Below are 19,087 nucleotides of genomic sequence, written 5' to 3' on the forward strand. Positions count from 1 at the left end.
GAGTGCTAGTATAGACAAGGTTCAAAGTGGCTGCCAGCATTTTAACCTTGGTTATTTCTAAACCTGGCCAGAACAGGTCTACACAATAGTGGTTAACTCTGGTGGCCACAAGATTCTTAACGCGGCATGCACTCCTGCCATTGCTCCCTGCGGTGGAGCTAAATCCATGTTAGCAACTAAGGCCTGGGCTACACTAGCGGGGGGGGTTGAACTAAGATACGCAACTTCAGCTACACGAATAGTGTAGCTGAAGTCAAAGTATCTTAGTTTGACTTACCTGGCCATCCTCACGACGGTGAGTCAACTGCCACGGCTCCCCTGTTGACTCCGCTTACTCCTCCCGAGGTGGAGTACGGGCATCGATTCAGGAATCGATTTATTGCGTCTCATCTGGACAAGATAAATCAATCCCCAATACATCAAACACTACCTGCCAATTCGGCGGGTAGTATAGATGTACCCTAAGGGAAATTTTTCACAAAAAAGACTGATAGACAAGGCCTTTGAGGAGACTGATTTAGCAACCTAGTCTGCATGTTGACTGTACTCTTAAACAAAAATGTAAAGAAAGCAATTATCTTCTTTCTTTTCCCCATATAGCTTGAGAATTACATCCAAGACAATATGAAGAAAGAAATGGTAGAGATCCAGCAAAATGCAGTGCAGAATCAGACTGCAGTAATGATTGAAATAGGCACAAACCTACTGAATCAAACAGCTGAACAGACCCGCAAGTTGACAGATGTTGAAGCTCAAGTAAGTAATAAATTTCAGATTCTCATTGACTTTAGTGGGTTTGGAACAACCCATACAAGGGATTGTTATAATAGGGAAATTTTAAAATGTTAGCTGCATATTTCTTTAATAAATAATACACTTAAAACCTCCAAGCTATGCCCCAGCCTAAACTGAGTAATCATATGACCTGCTGCAACCCATACTACTTCCCCTTCCTGATTATTCACCTCCCATTTGTGAGGTCACAGCTAAACTGGGGTTTTAATCTTCTTTGGGACAGGGACCATGCTTCTGATCTGTTAAATGACTTTGTACGTTTCAGAGTACTGTAAAAATAAAAATGATTCTTATTTCTGAACTTTATTTTATTTTTTCCTAATCAATAAGTGTTCTCCATGATAGCTTATTCTCTCCTTGTGAATACTGCTGTGAGATCATAATGAATCTAGGATAATCACAGTCATCTCCACCATAAGACACTAATATCTGTTGTATCAACCAGGCAAGGTACTAACAAACTTCAACAGGACTTTATTTTTAAAGTGGAAACCTCTTTACCAAGCTGCTGCTACACCCTCTGTAACTCTCACTCTGTCTCCTCAACTCCTCCCGCCCCTCCTTCCTGTTTCCTGTCGTTTCAGACTCCCAACAGCCAGTGCGCCCAGTTCTAATAATTACAAGCAACATCTAAACACCAAATTCCCTCCTCTCTTAAGAAACTCTCCCAATTAAAATAAACATTGTTGTTCTAACCACAGGAACAAATAGGAAACAAGACACTATACTATTGGCAGAAATATTACACTGAAAACACTGTAGATACTACATAACAGTCTTTAGTCCAGACAGGTGGTCATCTGGGTCTGACAGGCCGTCTCTCAAGCCCCGGTTCCAATGCGATGTGTTGTTGTGTTGATACTACGGTGAAGTCATCCAATGCAGACTGGGTGTTAGCATAATCTCCTCTTGGTGCATAGGCAGGTGCAAGATAAGAAGCATTCCAGACCCACCCATCAGAAAGTTGATAGGTGTAAGGTCCCTCTATGATTTTAAGAGGAGCTGTGTATTTATGGTCCCCTTTGCGTAAAATTCCAGGTTTTCATATTCTAACGAAGAAATCACACTCACACTTTGGTTCCTTAGCACCCTGCCACTTGTCTGTGAAAGTCTTATACGTTGCTTGGTTCTGTCCAACTGTTTCTCTCACATCATCCTCAGTTGGGGCCTCAGGTCATGCCTTTAACAATCCAGCAATGTTCAGTTTAGTATTAATCTGTTTCCAATGCAGTAACTCTGCAGGTGATCTTTGCGTTGTGGCATGTCATGTAGCCCGGTATGCTTGCAAGAAATCAGTAGTGAAGGGTATCCATAATCACCCTTCCAGTTCAGCCATTTGCAAACTCTCTTTCAAACTTCTCTTAAACCGTTCGATTTCCCCCATTGGCTTGAGGGTAATATAGGGATGACCTTCTGTGTAAAATGTTCATCTCTGCTAGAAAGGTTTCAAACTCCAGGGAAGTAAATTGACTACCATTATCTGAAACCAGTTCTTTGGGGTTCCCTTCCCTGCTAAAAACTGAAGAGAGAAACTTAATTACTGTAGTAGAAGAGATTTGCGATGTAAACGCTACCTCAGGCCATTTACTGAAATAGTCTATTAAAGTGATGGCATAATGACAGTCAATTGGAGCAGTATCAAAAGGTCCTACAATGTCAATCGCCACTTTTCCCCATGCAGATTCAGGAAGAGGAACAGACTGTAATGGAGGGGTACATGTCTTTGCTGTCGTATCAAGCATTTGGCAAGAGACACAGGATTTTATGAGTGCTTCAGTTTGAGAGTCCATCCCTGGCCACCAATTACAGATCCCGTAGTCGTTGTTTGGTTCTGACAATTCCTTGATGAGTATCGTGTGCCAGGTGTACGAGTTTTGACTGTAATTCTTCTGGCACAAGTAGCCGGTGTGTACCTCATAGCACACAGCCATCGAGCAAAGAAAGTTCATCCCAAACTCTAAAATAAGGCAGCAAAACTGGGTCAAGGTTTTTAGGGTTACTGGGCCATCTCTTTGTCAGAAATTCCCGTAGTTTTTATTGAATTGGACAAGCTGAACAAACAAAATTGTTCTGTTGTAACTGCAGTAAGAGTGCTTGTAATAAGCGGAACTACTACATCCTCATCCTCCGGTGGACCATGTGGTGAAGGCAAAGGCAGGTGAGAAAGGCAATCAGCTACCACATTTTTGTTTCCAGGCTTACATTCCAGTTCATAATTGAAAGAGTAGTCTTGCAGACCATCTAGCAATATGATATCCTGTACTTTCCAATCCTTTCTGGTGAGCAACGTCATGAAAGGGCTGTGGTCTGTGTACAACTTGAACGTGCGGCCCCATAGGTAAGTTCTCCATTTTTCAGTAGCCCAGATGCAAGCGCTTCTTTTTCAACTGCAGAATATTTTCTGTCAGCATTACTTAGTGTCCTTGAAGCAAATGCAACAGTCCTCTTTGTGTTGTCCTCATGAAGTCGTATGAGGACAGCCCCAAGTCCATAATCAGAAGTTACAATTGTGAGCAACGCAGTAGTGAATAGTGCAAGTACTGGACTATGTACAATCAAGTCTTTCATCGTTTCGAAACTAGCTTTTGCATCCGTTGTCCACACTAAGGTTGAACTTCTCCGTAGTAATTCTCGTAACGGTTCAATGATAGAAGCATAATTGGAAATGAATTTTGCATACCAGGAGGTAAGACCCAAGAAGGAATGTAAGGTTTGCAAATCTGTTGGAGGAGGAGCATTTGAAATTGCAAGGATATGATCTGGATCAGATTTTAGTCCAGCCTGTGAAATTGTATGCCCCAGAAAGGAGAGTTCAGTTTGTCTAACTTTGCATTTGGACCTATTGAGCTTGAGGCCTGCTTTGCTGATGCAGTTTAGTACAGACTGCAGGTTATTGTCATGCTCCTCAGTAGTATTTCCAAACATGATAATATCATCCAAATAGCACTGAACTCCAAGTTGATTCTTCAAAATAAATGACATTTTTTGGAAGGCACTTGGGGCTGATGCGAAACCATATGGAACACGTTTAAAACAAAATAGTACCTCCTGTATAATAAATGCTGTGAGGTCTCTGCTATCTTCATGCAACATAACCTGGTGGTATGCGCTGTGCAAATCAAGAGTAGAAAACATCTTTGCTCCACAGAGTTCTGCAAATATTTCTTCTGTGTGAGGAAGAGGATGGCTGTCAAACACAATAGCTTTATTTGGCTCCCTTAAGTCCACATAAAGGCGAATGCCTCCACCCTTCTTCTGCGTCACTAATATAGGTTTCAGAGTAGCAGCCGTGTTAGTCTGTATCTGCAAAAAAAAACAGGAGTACTTGTGGCACCTTAAAGACTAACATATTTATTTTAGCATGAGCTTTCGTGAGCTGCAGCTCACTTCTTCGGAAGTGAGCTGCAGCTCACGAAAGCTCATGCTAAAATAAATTTGTTAGTCTTTAAGGTGCCACAAGTACTCCTGTTTTTTTTTACTAATATAGGTGAAACCCATTCTGAGGAGTTAATCTCTTCAATAATGTCCTTTTGAACAAGTTTTCTAAGTTCCTCTGAAACAGCTTCTCTGACTGAAAATGGTAAGCGCCATAATTTCTGTTGTACAGGCATCACATTATTCCGCATTTTAACTTCATGCAGAAACCCATAAGCACAGCCGAGTTTCTCTTCAACCTGGTGTTGGGTCCCAGCTGAAACTGGTGTGTGTACCACGAGAATGCTTTGCTGAGGAAGATCAATTCGTCCATTAACTACTATGAGATTTAAGGCAGCCAATAAATCTCTGCCAAGGATAGGAGTGCCTTTGTGGACAATGTAGAACTCTGCAGTTACACAGCAATCACCAAAAGTAACTATTGCTGGCAGGCAGCCATGTACTGGAATATGGTTTTTCAAATAGCACACCAACTGAAGTTTGGGTTCAGTAAGAGGCACATCTTTAAAGTAATGCAAATGGATGGAATCAGGTAGTATAGATATTGCTGAGCCAGTGTCCAACATTAGCTGAATAGAGCGTGATTTGCCTGAGGGTATGGCGGAAACGTTTACAGTGCACTTTAACTGTTCTGGAATATGTGCACTAGTGGTTTTGTCCATGCTCAGCACAGTAACATCTGGTATTGTAACTGCATGCACCTGTTGATTGAACTGGCTACTGCGACATACTTTAGCAAAATGCCCAATCTTTTTGCAATGATTGCACTGAGCTACTTTTGCTGGACATCCTGTGTAGCTTGCAAGGTGTTGTGGGGATCCACAGCGAAAGCATGCTTTTACTGTATTTTGAATTTGCTGATTCAGTGGCTTTTCATTAGTTTTCCTCCTGCAATTGTTTGTCTGCAGCGATAGTGAACTTTTCTGCAAAGGAGTCACAGCCTGGACTGTGCCTCCTGTATCCCTGCTCATTATTTTGGCTTCAGCTGTAGCTCACTCAATCTGAGTAGCAATGGTTATCGCTTTTTCTAGTTTAAGTTGTGGTTCTAGAAGTAAGCGTTCTCTTACACGAAGCATGGTTGTTTTCTCAATGAGTTGGTCTCTAATCATCTCATCTGACATATTCCCAAAGTCACAAGTTACTATCAGACTCCTCAGGGAAGCAATATACTGCATTATAGTCTCCCCTAGTTTCTGCTCACACTGGCGAAATCTGTAGCAATTAGCTACTACATTCACTTTTGTCACAAAAAAGTTCTTTAATGCAGTGAGTGCAGTCTCATATTTATCATCTGCAAGAAGAAAAGTGTAAAAAATACGCCGCCCTTCTGCTCCAAGGCAGTGGATTAGCAGAGCACGCTTTCTTACTTCAGACATCTCTGTAGCACTGATTGCAAGCAGATAAGTCTCAAACATATGGATCCAGGCAGTAAAAGCAACTGGAGGCTCACCTGGGCTTTGCAGAAAGGGTGCAGTGGGTTCAGAGGCAGAAGATCCATCCTCATCACCAAAATGTTGCATCAACCAGGCAAGGTACTAACAAACTTCAACAGGACTTTAAAAATAAAGTGGAAACCTCTTTACCAAGCTGCTGCTGCACCCTCTGTAACTCTCTGCCTCCTCAACTCCTCCCCGCTCCTTCCTGTTTCCTGTCCTTTCAGACTCCCAACAGCCAGTGATTCCAGTTCTAATAATTACAAGCAACATCTATACACCACAATGTCATAAGTACATATTTATGATTTCACTGTGGGATGAATCAGAAGAAGATTAATTCCTCAGCCTTTCTTCCACTCATTTAGAGGAAACTACTGGAAAAAGTAAATGGCAATTTTTTTTCTAGTTTACTTCAGTGTGAAAGTCCCACTTCAAGTATAGGTCTTTAAAAGAAACTGAAGTTCCCATACTGTAAGTGGAAAAACTTTTCAGAATTCCAGCACTGGTTTAAGGCTCAAAACAACTGTATCTACAAGTATGGTCACTACTGAATAACCACATACCTTCTTTTATCTCATTGCTATAGTTAAAAAAACAATTTAACAATTATTACCACACAATAAGTGATGCACATTTTTCAAAGTGAATTAATTTAAAGGTGTAGCATTAATTATTGCTCTAATTGAAAAGCATTTGTTCTGCTAGCAGCCAAATCTTCAAAAACTGATTTTTTCTAAACACCTCAGCAAACAAACAGTTCTAAATTGTAGAGTAAGATATAGAAGGATAAATCCTGGATTGAAGTAAAATGGCATTGTGTATTTCATACCTTCTGTTACCATAGTAGGTAAATTCAGATATGTATTTCTATAGCAGATATTTAAAATGTTTAGCATTTATATTATGTTTCATATGTTCGAAGTACTGTACAAAAATTAACTAAAAAATTCACAGCACATACTGCTATTTATAGATATTATCTGGTTATTTGGAAGAGGTAATTTGTCACCTACAGTATATATTTGTTTGAGCCTGCATGGTAAACTGAGGGCTCCAGTCAGAAGCAAATTAAATACATCTTTATGGCTTTATCACTAAGAACTACCATGAGATTCAAAGATCCCCATGTTTTTTCACTTGCTGAGAAAATATTTGTATCCACTCACAATGAAGTCTTTACAGAAATTACCCAACTAGGAAAAAGACTGTCACTGCAACTTTCTTTCTCTGAAATTACTGTTCAGTAGGTTAAAAGCTTAATTAATAGCAGAAGGAGATTAACCAAACAATTGCTCTCTCAAGGACACTCATTCTTTGGCAATAATTCTCAATTACACTTAAGTGTGAAATCATGTCCTGAATGACTGTTTAACATGAAGGATGTGAGTAATCAATTCTTCCTGTCAACTAAAGCCAAATCCTGATGAACTAAAAAAGCTATTCTAAACCAGAAAACTGACATTGTCTAGAGAACACACATAAGAATGTAACATAACAAAGCAAAACTGATCTTCCACGCCACATCACAATACTATTGTTTTTTTTCAGTGGTAGATGTAATTCTGAATAAAAAGGAACTTAGATAAGGAAATGGTTTACTAAAACTGAAACCATGGAATGAGTCTATTATAAATTTGGTCACATGGTAAACAGTTCAATCCAAATGATGTTTTTCCCTTCTAGACACCTGTGACATTCTGGTCCCATTGAAATCAAAGGCAATATTCCCAAGGACTTCAGCATGGCCAGGATATGACCACCCATATTAAAAGAAAATGCTTTATATATTCACACCAGAATGGGAAAAATCTTACATAGGAAATTATTCTTTAAAGAACAAATACAATAAATACTACTGAGGGAATTCTGTCTCCGAAAATTTTAAATTCTGCACCTAAAAATTCTGCAGGGGATCTAGGTGAAGGTGGTCGGGGCTCTGCGGGGGGGGGGGGGGGGCTCTGGGTGTGGGGTCCAAGTGCTGGAGAAGTGGGGCTTGATGGGGTGGGGGTCCAGGTGCAGCTGGTTGGGGATCAGCGGGGTGAGGGGCTTGGAGGGGTCCAGGTATAGCAGGGTAGGGTTTGTCAGGGTAAGGATTTGATGGGCCTGTGTAGCGGGGGAGCCCCAGCTGCTGCTGAGGGGACACCACATGCCTGGCTCTCGCTTCCCCCGCGATTCCCCTATCCCTTTTTCTTCTCCATCTCACTCCCATATTCCCCTCCCCCTCCTTCTTTCATTCCCCCGCGGGCACTCACTGATGCACAGAATAGAAAATAGGAAGGCTCCCAACAAACAGAAGGGGATCACGACTGGCACTAGGACCAAGGAGGCGGCATTCAGCTGCAGAGCCAGTGGCAGAATGGGGGAGGGGGAGAGGAGCAGGCACACTGTAGCCCCTGTGTCCCCCTCCCCCATGCCTCGCCCCCCCCCCCCACCCAAATGCACCCATGGTCGCCTCCTGCCCAAGCTGCTTTCTTCAGGGAAACACAGGAAATCTGCAGGGGACAGGGGTGTTTTCTGCAGGCATGCAGTCACTCTGAATCCTCCCAAGAGTAAACAAATTTCAAATACTGATTCTCATCTACCTCATTAGAAAGCTAATGGACAAACTAATTTTGAAACACTGAATCACAAATGTGGTTTATAAAACCACCACTGAAACATTCCTCAGGATAAAGATAAGTGGAAATATAAATTATGATGCATTTTTTTTAATGGTCAAACAAAAAACTACAGTAATTCTGAGCATTTTCCATTATAACCATAATTAATGTATTTATGCCCAAATCAGAGAGTGTGTGTGTGTGTGTGTGTATATATATATATACACATATATATGCATGCACATGTACAGAGTATCTGACAAAAAATACATATTTTTATTTTATTTTCTACATGTAATAACTAGTGACTCTAGAATAGGATTAAATTATAACTAGACAAAAAAAACCTTAGCTTGGGTTTTCAAAGTTGCTTATTTATTTATTTTATTTAGGTATTAAATCAGACAACAAGACTTGAACTTCAGCTTCTGGAACATTCTCTTTCCACCAACAAATTAGAAAGGCAGATTTCAGATCAAACCAATGAAATAACTAAGTTGCAAGAAAAAAACAGGTAAGATAGCTCTTCCTCTCCAGCAAGCTAGATTGTCCTTTTAAAATTGTTTTTCTGCATGAAAACATTTCTCTTCCAAAATGATACCTCAGCGGTTGTGCCCGACTTAGAGAACCTTTACTCAATTAAGAAATAATAAGGGGAAATCCTTTTTTTTAGTAAGCATAAAATAATAAAGCTGGAATGAGATGAGCAGAGCAAAAAAAAAAAAACTACTGGAACCTTTGTATTCTCTAACTTATATAAATTGTCATTGTGGTATTATTGCCTAAATTAAGTCTCAAGCTAACTATTCTACCACTTTTCTTCTGAAATAGTAATTTTTAGAAAACATCTACTAAAACATTCTCAAAAGAAAAATGATGTAAAAACTGAAATTTCCAGAACCCTCTAATTTTATAAATGATTAGCTTTGTTCATGAATTCTTGCTCCTCAAAAGCGTAAATGTATTACTGTAAATACAAACCCTCAGTTTTGCATTGCCTTTGTATACAACTATTAGTATTAGCTACACATTTATTCTGCAATGTTAAAGATTAATGTTGGATAACTGATTTGTTTCAGTAGTGATTTCCGCTCTGTGTACTACAAAAGTGTTCTTAAATACAACATTTTTAGTTTGATTGTTATGTTTTCCCGTGATCAATAAAGGAAATACCATTGTGTGCAATGAAGCCATAAATGTGCAAAAGCTCAGACATCTTCTTTAGGACTAAAATAAAAGCACTACCAGGATTAACATAAAAACAGACCAGGACACACCAACTGAAAGTGGCACCTGACCCTGCCAGAACAACAAATAAGAACGTAAGAACGGCCATACTGGGTCAGACCAAAGGTCCACCTAGCCCAGTATCCTGTCTACCGACAGTGGCCAATGCCAGGTACCCCAGAGGGAGTGAACCTAACAGGTAATGATCATGTGATCTCTCTCCTGCCATCCATCTCCACCCTCTGACAAACAGAGGCTAGGGACACCATTCCTTACCCATCCTGGCTAATAGCCAATAATGGACTTAACCTCCATGAATTTATCCAGTTCTCTTTTAAACACTGTTATAGTCCTAGACTTCACAACCTCCTCAGGCAAGGAGTTCCACAAGTTGACTGTGTGCTGTGTGAAGAAGAACTTCCTTTTATTTGTTTTAAACCTGCTGCCCATTAATGTCATTTGGTGCCCCCTAGTTCTTGTATTATGGGAATAAGTAAATAACTTTTCCTTATCTACTTTCTCCACATCACTCATGATTTTCTATACCTCTATCATATCCCCCCATAGTCTCCTCTTTTCCAAGCTGAAAAGTCCTAGCCTCTTTAATCTCTCCTCATATGGGACTTGTTCCAAACCCCTAATCATTTTAGTTGCCCTTCTCTGAACCTTTTCTAGTGCCAGTATATCTTTTTTGAGATGAGGAGACCACAATTGTATGCAGTATTGAAGATGTGGGCGTACCATCGATTTATATAAGGGCATTAATATATTCTCTGAATTATTCTCTATCCCCTTTTTAATGATTCCTAACATCCTGTTTGCTTTTTTGACTGCCTCTGCACACTGCGTGGACGTCTTCAGAGAACTATCCATGATGACTCCAAGATCTTTTTCCTGATTCGCTGTAGCTAAATTAGCCCCCATCATATTGTATGTATAGTTGGGGTTATTTTTTCCAATGTGCATTATCTGCACATTGGAAAAAATCTGCAGCTATCCCTCCACTGCTACAATGATCAATACCCCCACAATACAGCCTTTCATAATCCAGGGGTCATACGCATGCCTATTATATGTGATATACCTCATTCAGTGCACTAAATGCCCCAATGACTATGGGTGAAACCAGATAATCACTAAGCCCTCGAATGAACTCACATAGGGAAATGATAAAAGACAAAAGCACCATATTACCTACTAGTGAACATTTTTCACAAAGCAATCACTCTATATCTGACCTCTCAGTCCTCATCCTCAAAGGAACCCTGCACAACACTTTCAAAAGACGAGCCAGGGAGCTTAAATTAATAACTTTGCTAGTTACTAAAAATCACGGTCTTAACTGGATTTATGGTTTATTACAACAATCTGTAACCCACTTTTTGTCCTATGATTACAGTGGTGTGAATGGCCACTTCACCTTCAATGGTCCCTTAGAATACGTGCTAACTACTCATGCTAAACTATATGTTCGACCTTCTATTTAGCTATAACACTGAGTATCTTTCCCAGACCTCAGAAAGAGCTCTGTGTAGCTCAAAACCTTGTCTCTCTTACCAACAGAAGTTGGTCCAATAAAAGATATTACCCAGCGTTCTCCCAAATATCCTGGGACTGACAACACTACAACACTGCATATAAAAACATTGTCACACACCCCCAATCTATTGCCTGCTCACTTTCTGTCATACCTCTATCTTTCTCTCTGAAAGTTATTTAGAAACGTCAGCAATGCATTTTAATGCCATTGTTGTCATGTCATGACAGTTCTCATAATGAATACACAGCGTCCTTTGTCAGAATGATATATTACTTTAGAGACAAGGTAGCCAACAACTAATGAATGGACTGGCACACATATAATAAGACAGGCAGAGGGCCATCTTATCAGCCTTGTTTTTACTGCGTGGCCTGCGGAGCCTATTGGCCCAGGAGGGCCCTAAAGCATCAGCTCTGAGCTCACTGCAGGGCCAGGACACACAAACTTGGCTGCACCTTCTCCCTACCAGCCAGCCTAAATATAAAGGGCACAGCCAAGTAAAGATGTCTAGGTTTAAAAGAACTTAACCTATGTCAGACAGGAAACCACATCTTGGTTAAACAATCCTTGGGAAGTCACAGGTGATATCTTCATGTGAAAAGAGGTTGTTCTCGTAAACTTTTCAAAAGTGCCTAAGTGACTTAAACGCCTAAGTCTCATCATCAAAAATGACTAGACATTTAGCAGCCTGAGTCCCACTGACTTGCAGTGAGACATAGGGATGGTCTACACTGGGAATTTACAGTAGCATAGCTGTATCTATCAGGGGTCTGAAAAATCCACACACCTGAGAGATGCAGCTATGCCAAACTGAACCCTGATGGAGACAGCACTAGTGCTGCTGTAGCAGTTTAAGTGTAGACATATCATGTTTTATTTACCATGCTTAATTTACATGAGAGACAGGGATAGGCGAATATGCACTATGGGTCTGGCAGAAAACCTGCACGCTAACTCTGCTTTGAAGGTCGGGGTCCTGTTCTTGAAGGGCACTGTGACATCCACCATGATAATCTTCTTCCGGTACTCATTGGTGATGACGATGTCTGGTCACAGTTGGCTGTTAGTTCCGCGGATGGAGGAGTTCACGGCAACCTTCCCTACAGGTGGTGCGTTGGCTCTGATCAGATGATCTTGGATAGTGTTGTGTCACAGCTGCCAGGCTCTGGAATGGGGCTTGCAGCTACTTACTATCCAGCCTAACCCAATCAAACCTTGTCTCATCTCGGCTTAAAGAAAAGTTGTGTTATTGTCTGTTAGCACAGGGCTATCCAGTTGCAGAGTCAGATCACTGCTAAAGATTACTGCTACCATTTCTAATCCATTATATTGGGGAGGAGATGATCCTATTCAGGCTCCAGGCTCCCAACGACTCCATTTGCTGAAAGCTAGAATTAAAATCCAGCCATTATCCTTGCCCTCTTCCATATCCAATGGTTGCCCAGCAAAGGTGCAGCTTTTGCTTAACTAGCTTCATTCACCACATTGTCATATTAATCATCTCTGAAGGATGTTATCGGGGGACAAAACTAGTTTCTAATATGAACAACACATAACTGTCAAACCTCAGAAGTTTATTTTAGTTTCAAATAGAAAACAATTTGGAGATTAATCTAAAAGTAGCAATAGCAGAATACTTTAGTCTACATCAAAACCATATTTTTCAATGAGAAAAAAAGGTTGGACATACATGTTTTGACATTTGTGTTTGCTGCCATGTTATATTTGTGTTTGCTCCCTGAAGACTTTATATACCAGCTATCTACAAACAAGAATCTTTATCCAATGGGAGCAAAGTAAATATTCAATTTTAAAATGTCACTATAGTTTTTTACTACAGTTACCAGACCGGAGATCACCACAGCATTATTGAAACATGTCAGAATGATCTGAATACTGGAAGTACTATTTCTTAACTTTCCAGCATTCAGTTTATCCCTTAATAAATAAATAAACAAACAAACACAAAACCAAACCAAACCCAAAACTCTTATGTTTTAAATAAACACTATGAAATATTTGATCAACATCAGAGAAAGTTACATCCTTTTAATCTTCTCCCTCTCCAATTCTGGAAAAGGCAACAAGCACACTTTCAGTAATTATATATTCATAGCTTTTCCAGCTACAACAATCAGATCTAATTTCTATTTGTTGAGGCCAAAGAAGTATTTTATTAAAAAACTGGAGAGAAAATAGAAAGTTGAATAGGTTTGATCTTTAAATGGGTCACTTATTCTAATGATAAAGGTCTCTGAGGCTAGCTTTTCCTTAAATTACTGAAGAGAAAAGTAATATTATTCAAGGCACTTGAATAACCATAAATAATAGTTACTCTAGGTTTAAATCAGTTTCATGTCTGATTCTCCTACTACCCTCAAGAGAGATTGTTTTCCTTTCAAGTCCAGAAAGGAAAATTATATTTTTCCCTTCATACTACCGAAGTATCGTGGAAAACATAAGAGTCATTATGGTGTATGAACTGGCAATACTGAGCATACTATACAATGGCCAAAAAGGCATTCATTTATTTGACTAATAGAACAGATTATAGTTACGTAATGCATCAAACAAAGCGTATGTCAACTAAATACAGTTCACAGTGTTCTGCATGACACTGCGTGTATAACATTCTCTGCAGAATCCGGTTAGAAAAAGTCAGAGTAAAAATATGTTAAGATGGAAAATAACTTCTATAACAGGCTTAATAGTCTTCAGCTAAAAACCACAGAAATGCTGAATTGACCCTAATTATATTCTTTTTATTAGCTTTCTAGAAAAAAAAGTCCTTGATATGGAAGACAAGCATACACTTCAGCTACAATCAATCAAAGATGAAAAAGATCAACTTCAAGTACTAGTATCCAGACAAAATTCTATAATAGAAGAACTAGAGAAACAGTTAGTCACTGCTACGGTAAACAATTCAGTTATGCAAAAACAGCAACATGATCTGATGGAGACGGTTCACAACTTGCTTACTATGATAGCTACACCAAACTGTAAGTGAAGTATAAACACTATTATATCAGCTGAATAGTACTCACTAACTTTGTGTATCCTTACATGTTCTATCTTCTCCCCACCTTAGCATCTCAAAAATGCATTTATGTATTGTATTTTCAAAGTCCTCCATCAATGAAGTGTTTGACTTGCTATAATATTTAAGACTTATCCTGAAGAGGTAAGCCCATTAGTCACAACCTTACCCTCTCTCCTCCCCTCTCCCCAAAACCCCCCTAAACCAAAACAAATATCCAATACATTTGTTTTCAACAATATCTTGTTTAGCTTCTGTGAGTTATATTGATTTGCTTTGCCAGACCAGTTCCCAGTAGGCATCCCTGTTGAGTTTGACAAGTGTCACATGGTCTCAACATGGCACAAACATCTGGCAGCCTTGTCAAACAACCCTTGTCCAAGCTGGATTCTTGCACATCCAGCTGGGCTGCCAGCAGGGTTTGTAGTTTCTCTTCCTGAGGACAACTGTGGGCACTGGCTTTGTGGGCACTGGCTTTGTTGGCATCGTAACCTCTCTGTCTCCTCCTTTCAGTTCCCCAGGTTTGAGCAAGGAAGGAACAGCCAGGATAGCCAGCTGAAGATGAGGGGTTCAATATTAGCCCAAGGCTCCCTCAAGCAAGACCCCAACCCACAGACAGCATGCATCTACACCCCTGACAACTCCACCTAGACCTCCCGACCCCTCAGCACTCGAATCCCTCAGCCCCACTCATCTATGCTAACCATAGCTGGCAAGATGTGTGTGCTCCATGTCCAACCCTACCAGTATTTGGGGATGGATGCATTGACCAGATGCTGAAATTTATGGCTATATGCAAATTATTTCCAAGACAGACTATAGAATCTTTGTTCTTTAGGTTGACAGGGGCTGGGAATACAGTGCAGCATGCATAGCCTCTAAATTTATGCTGTCTGAAGTTACCACACACAGTTTAAAACAAGTGTTTTCAGTACAATTGAAAGTACGGTGTGGATTACTTCAGTATTCTCAATTCAGCAATCTCCACAGAACCCAAATTTGCTTATAACTTTTAGCTACCATAAATAGTTTGAGCCTACACTTTTACCTATGTAAAAAGTTGCAGCTCAAAAAGAATTTCCAGTGCATTCTAAATATTTATTGTTAAATTAAAATTAAAACTATTTAAGAGTATTTTCTTTTATTATTGAAAGTAAAAGAGTTTAAAAATCTAACCTTATTTTTCACATTTTTACACTGTGTTTCTCTATCTAAGCTGACTGCAATATAGAAAGTAATGAAAACAGTCTAGTTTAGTTGATTTGTAGTAATTTCTCTATGCATTTCTCAAGCACTAGGCACAATGCTTCAAAGTCTGATTGCAAATACAAGCAACTAATTTTTAAATAAGAAAAACATTTTTCAAAAAACAATCTTGAAGACGTATCTATGATTGTCAATTTTTTAAAGAAACCAAACCCCAAACTTTAGCCCTATAGCACCTGATAGTATCTCATTGAATACCATTCCTGAAGCTGTGCACATTCCTGCTGATGTTATCTGTTATGCTAGTGAACAAATAAGTAAACAAGTCAAAGTCATGTTGGCTACAGAACCATGAAACCTGGAGCGGAAAAAATAATGACTGCCAACAAGACAAAATCAACAGGGAAAGCTTCTAAGCTAGCTTACAAACAATAGAGTGTGGAAAAGCAATTATAAAGTTGAATGTGTTCTTTTTATATTTGCGGTAAACTAACTATGTAAGCAGGTAAACTGATAAACAAGCTGAAAAGAATAAAAAATAATGCTAGTATTATTTACACACATTTACAGGTGGCTTATCATTGTAGTGTGTGGCCACATTCCTCTCTGAATCAAAAATAGGGAACATATACTCTACTGCCCCAACATAGTATCCACCCCAAAACGATCAAATATAGATATCAGCTAGTTGACTAAATGCCAGGAAATTCCAAACCCTCTATCAACAAACAAGAAGATACATTTTAGATTGTGTTTTAAAACATGGCCAGGCGTAGGCACAGATGTAATTTTTTTTTTTTTTACATCAACAAATTCCAGAACTGAGGAACCCTCACTGAGAATGCCCCGAGCTTCACCCTTGAACACACAGAAGCAGTCATGCTGAGTGCAGAGACTGTATGTGGCATACTATCTGAAACTTCTGACTGGCAGTTATGGGTAACCCCAGATATATGTATACTATGGAGAGACCCATCTCTGCAAGCAAAGGACATACTGCTGTACTGGCTAAGAGGCTATGTTTTTGAACTCTAATTCATCAGAAAGAACATAGTTTCTGGTGTAGACCAGCTCCATTTGCCCCCATCAAAAAGATACTGTACTAACTGATTTCAGTTTAAGAAAAAGCTTGTTTATGATTCAGACATCTTGCTGACCTGAAGACATTGGCTCACTTATAAGATCACCACAAAGGCATCTTTGTATTTACATAAGGAATAATATGAAAAGATGTACATATAGTTGTACAGATATCTTTGTACATGTTAGTAATCAGTTTGTAATACCGATAGCATCAAATTCTCTAAAGAAAGTTGAAACAGCTAAACTGAAGGAAAAAATATGCCTATGTTATTCTATTCAAGCATGCAAATAGGTATAAAGGAATTGATACTTATCAAGCAGTTATGTTTGTATCTGAATATGAAAAAGCAAAATATCACTAGCGTGTTAATCTAATTTCCTCTGAAATTAGGGCAGGGCAGAACCCTACTTCAGGTCTGCAAAGTCAATATACTGTTACTTCATTACATCATTAGTTACTATTACATCATGGTAACCTTCTCTCAGAAAAGAACTTGAGCTCAGAGCTATTTATCTATTTTTCTATTCTTATATCCCTTCAATGTCTTTATTTCATTTTTAGCAGCCAAGAACAACTTTGTGGCTAAAGAAGAACAAATCCGTTTCAAAGACTGTGCTGAAGCATTCAAATCAGGACTTACAACCAGTGGCATCTACACCATAACAGTTCCTAATAGTGCAGAAGAAAAAAAGGTAGTGTGTTCCCCAAAGCCTGTAACTCTAATTGTGCAGTACCAAATTAACTGTTAAGAAGATTAATTTATCTAGCAAATAGGATATTTTAAATCCAAATTGGGTAACCAGTCTTTTAAACTAATATTTTCTTCATGTTTGCTAATGGCAGCTTATCACTCCTCCATATGCAAATTACTTCAGCTGAATTACGGTACTTCGTTTGAACTCTGGAAAAAAAGCACTTCAAGTGAAATCTTGGCCGCACTGAAACAAATGGGAGTTTAACCATTGACTTCAGAGGGGCCAGGATTTCACCCCTCATTTCCACATGAACAGTACAGAACTAAACTAATGCTACTGATACTGTAAGGTTCTGCCTCAACATCTCTCTGTTACATACACAACAAAACAGCTCTGTATATATGCAAACAGACAGCTCACATGCCACAGCATAACTGCCTGGGAAAAAGTAAAAGGTCTGGTCTACACTAACCCTTATTCTCTGGAAACAAAAACAAACAAAACCCACCCAAAAAAATTTACCCTTAATAACACTGGTGGGGCTACCCAGGAGGTAAAAGAATGCTAGTGTAGACAAACTACAGTAGAATCTCAGAGTTATGAACACCTCGGGAATAGAGGTTGTCCATAACTCTGAAATGGTCCATAACTCTGAACAAGACCTTATGGACTTCAGCCGGGGGGACCAAGGGAGAGTTGGGGCTGCAGCCGCAGGGTTCGGACACAGGGCGCAGTTGGGGCTTCTGCCCCTAGGGGCCCACCAGGACTCCTGGTGGGGCGGTTCAGGGCTTCTGCCCCCTGGGAGCACCAGGGATGGCGCTTCAGCCCCGCAGCTCCATTCCTGGCTTCAGCTGGGTAGTGGGGGCGCTGCATATCTGGGCTTTAGTTACAGGGGGGAGCGCTGGGGCTGAAACCAGTGGTCCCCGCGTAGCTAAAGCCCCCAAACCGCCACGGAGCTGAAACTGGGAGTGGAGGCACGGTGCTGAAGCCCTGATCCCCAACACGCTCCCACTCCCACACTGAAACTGGGAACAGATCCACAGGGCTGAAGCCACAAGCCCCAGCGCTCCGCCCGGTTTAAAGCCCTGTACACCGGTGCTCCCGAGGATCAGAAGCCCCGAGCCCCCACATCCGCCCAGAGCCCTGACTCCCACACGCTTGCAGCTGCAGCTCCAACCCCCCCAGTGGCTGAAGCCCCAAGGCAGTACAGTATTTGCTGTGTGTGTGCGCGCGTGCTGAGGCCTGATTGAGGACTTTTGGTTTCACTGGGTGTCTGGTAGACACTGGTGTGAACTCTGGTGTTTGTATCTTTGAGGTTCTACTGTACTGATGTTTTACTAACATAACTTCCACTAACTGTGCTGCAACAGTTAAAATCACTGTATGTATCAGCACACAGCTGTATAACACAACAGGGCTAGCTGCCTCTTCAAATGTACCTGGATCGAACAAGGACAGCAGGCCAGAATAAGCAACCTAAGTTCCCTGTAAGCTGCATGGCTGTGCAGCAGCCTATTTAGCACCATTCAGGTGCTCAAGGAATCCACCCAGGGACCTGCCACTGGGTGCCCCTCCCCCGACCCCCACCTAGCCCAGCCCCCAACCTGCTGCCGGAGAGGCACCCCTACCCCGGCCCCAACTCAGCCTGCAGCCTGGACCTGCCGTGGCTGGAGCAGCCCAGACCCAGTCATGGCTGGGGCGGCCCTCCCCTGGCCCGGACCTGCTGGGGCTGGGGGAGGGGCACCTATCCTGCAGTCCCAGCCCCAGAGCTCCCATGGTGGAGAGAGGCACCTCTTCCCCACCCAAGCCCAGGTCCTGCTGAGGGGAGTCCTCTCTCCCCGCCGTAGCCCCCCCTGCACCCCAAACCCCTCATCTCCAGCCCCACCCCAGAGCCCACACCCCCTGCACCCAACCCAGCCCTGAGCCCTTCATTCCTGGCCTCACCCCAGACCCACACCCGCAGCCAGAGCCCTCACACCCCGGCCCCCCAACCCTCTGCCCCAGCTCTGAGCCCCCTCCCACACTCCAA

General features: G+C 41.0%; 2 protein-coding genes across 19 annotated transcripts in view; one reads left to right on the forward strand and one right to left on the reverse strand.

Annotated features, from left to right (window-relative positions):
- The window catches only part of MCPH1 (microcephalin 1), a 220,104-nt gene that overhangs the window by 82,528 nt on the left and 118,489 nt on the right, over nt 1-19,087 (reverse strand). The window lies entirely within an intron of this gene.
- Nucleotides 1-19,087, forward strand: part of ANGPT2 (angiopoietin 2) — an 81,059-nt gene that overhangs the window by 31,706 nt on the left and 30,266 nt on the right. For 2 of the 3 annotated variants that reach the window (XM_039531756.1, XM_039531754.1), the window contains 4 exons: nt 601-756; nt 8,659-8,780; nt 13,803-14,035; nt 16,925-17,055. In XM_039531756.1, the coding sequence (XP_039387690.1) occupies nt 601-756; nt 8,659-8,780; nt 13,803-14,035; nt 16,925-17,055 (642 nt within the window). The remainder of the gene's footprint in view (nt 1-600; nt 757-8,658; nt 8,781-13,802; nt 14,036-16,924; nt 17,056-19,087) is intronic. The other variant, XM_039531755.1, reaches the window with a different exon arrangement.

This window comes from Mauremys reevesii, linkage group 3 (genome assembly GCF_016161935.1).
Source record: "Mauremys reevesii isolate NIE-2019 linkage group 3, ASM1616193v1, whole genome shotgun sequence".
Taxonomy (NCBI): domain Eukaryota; kingdom Metazoa; phylum Chordata; order Testudines; family Geoemydidae; genus Mauremys; species Mauremys reevesii.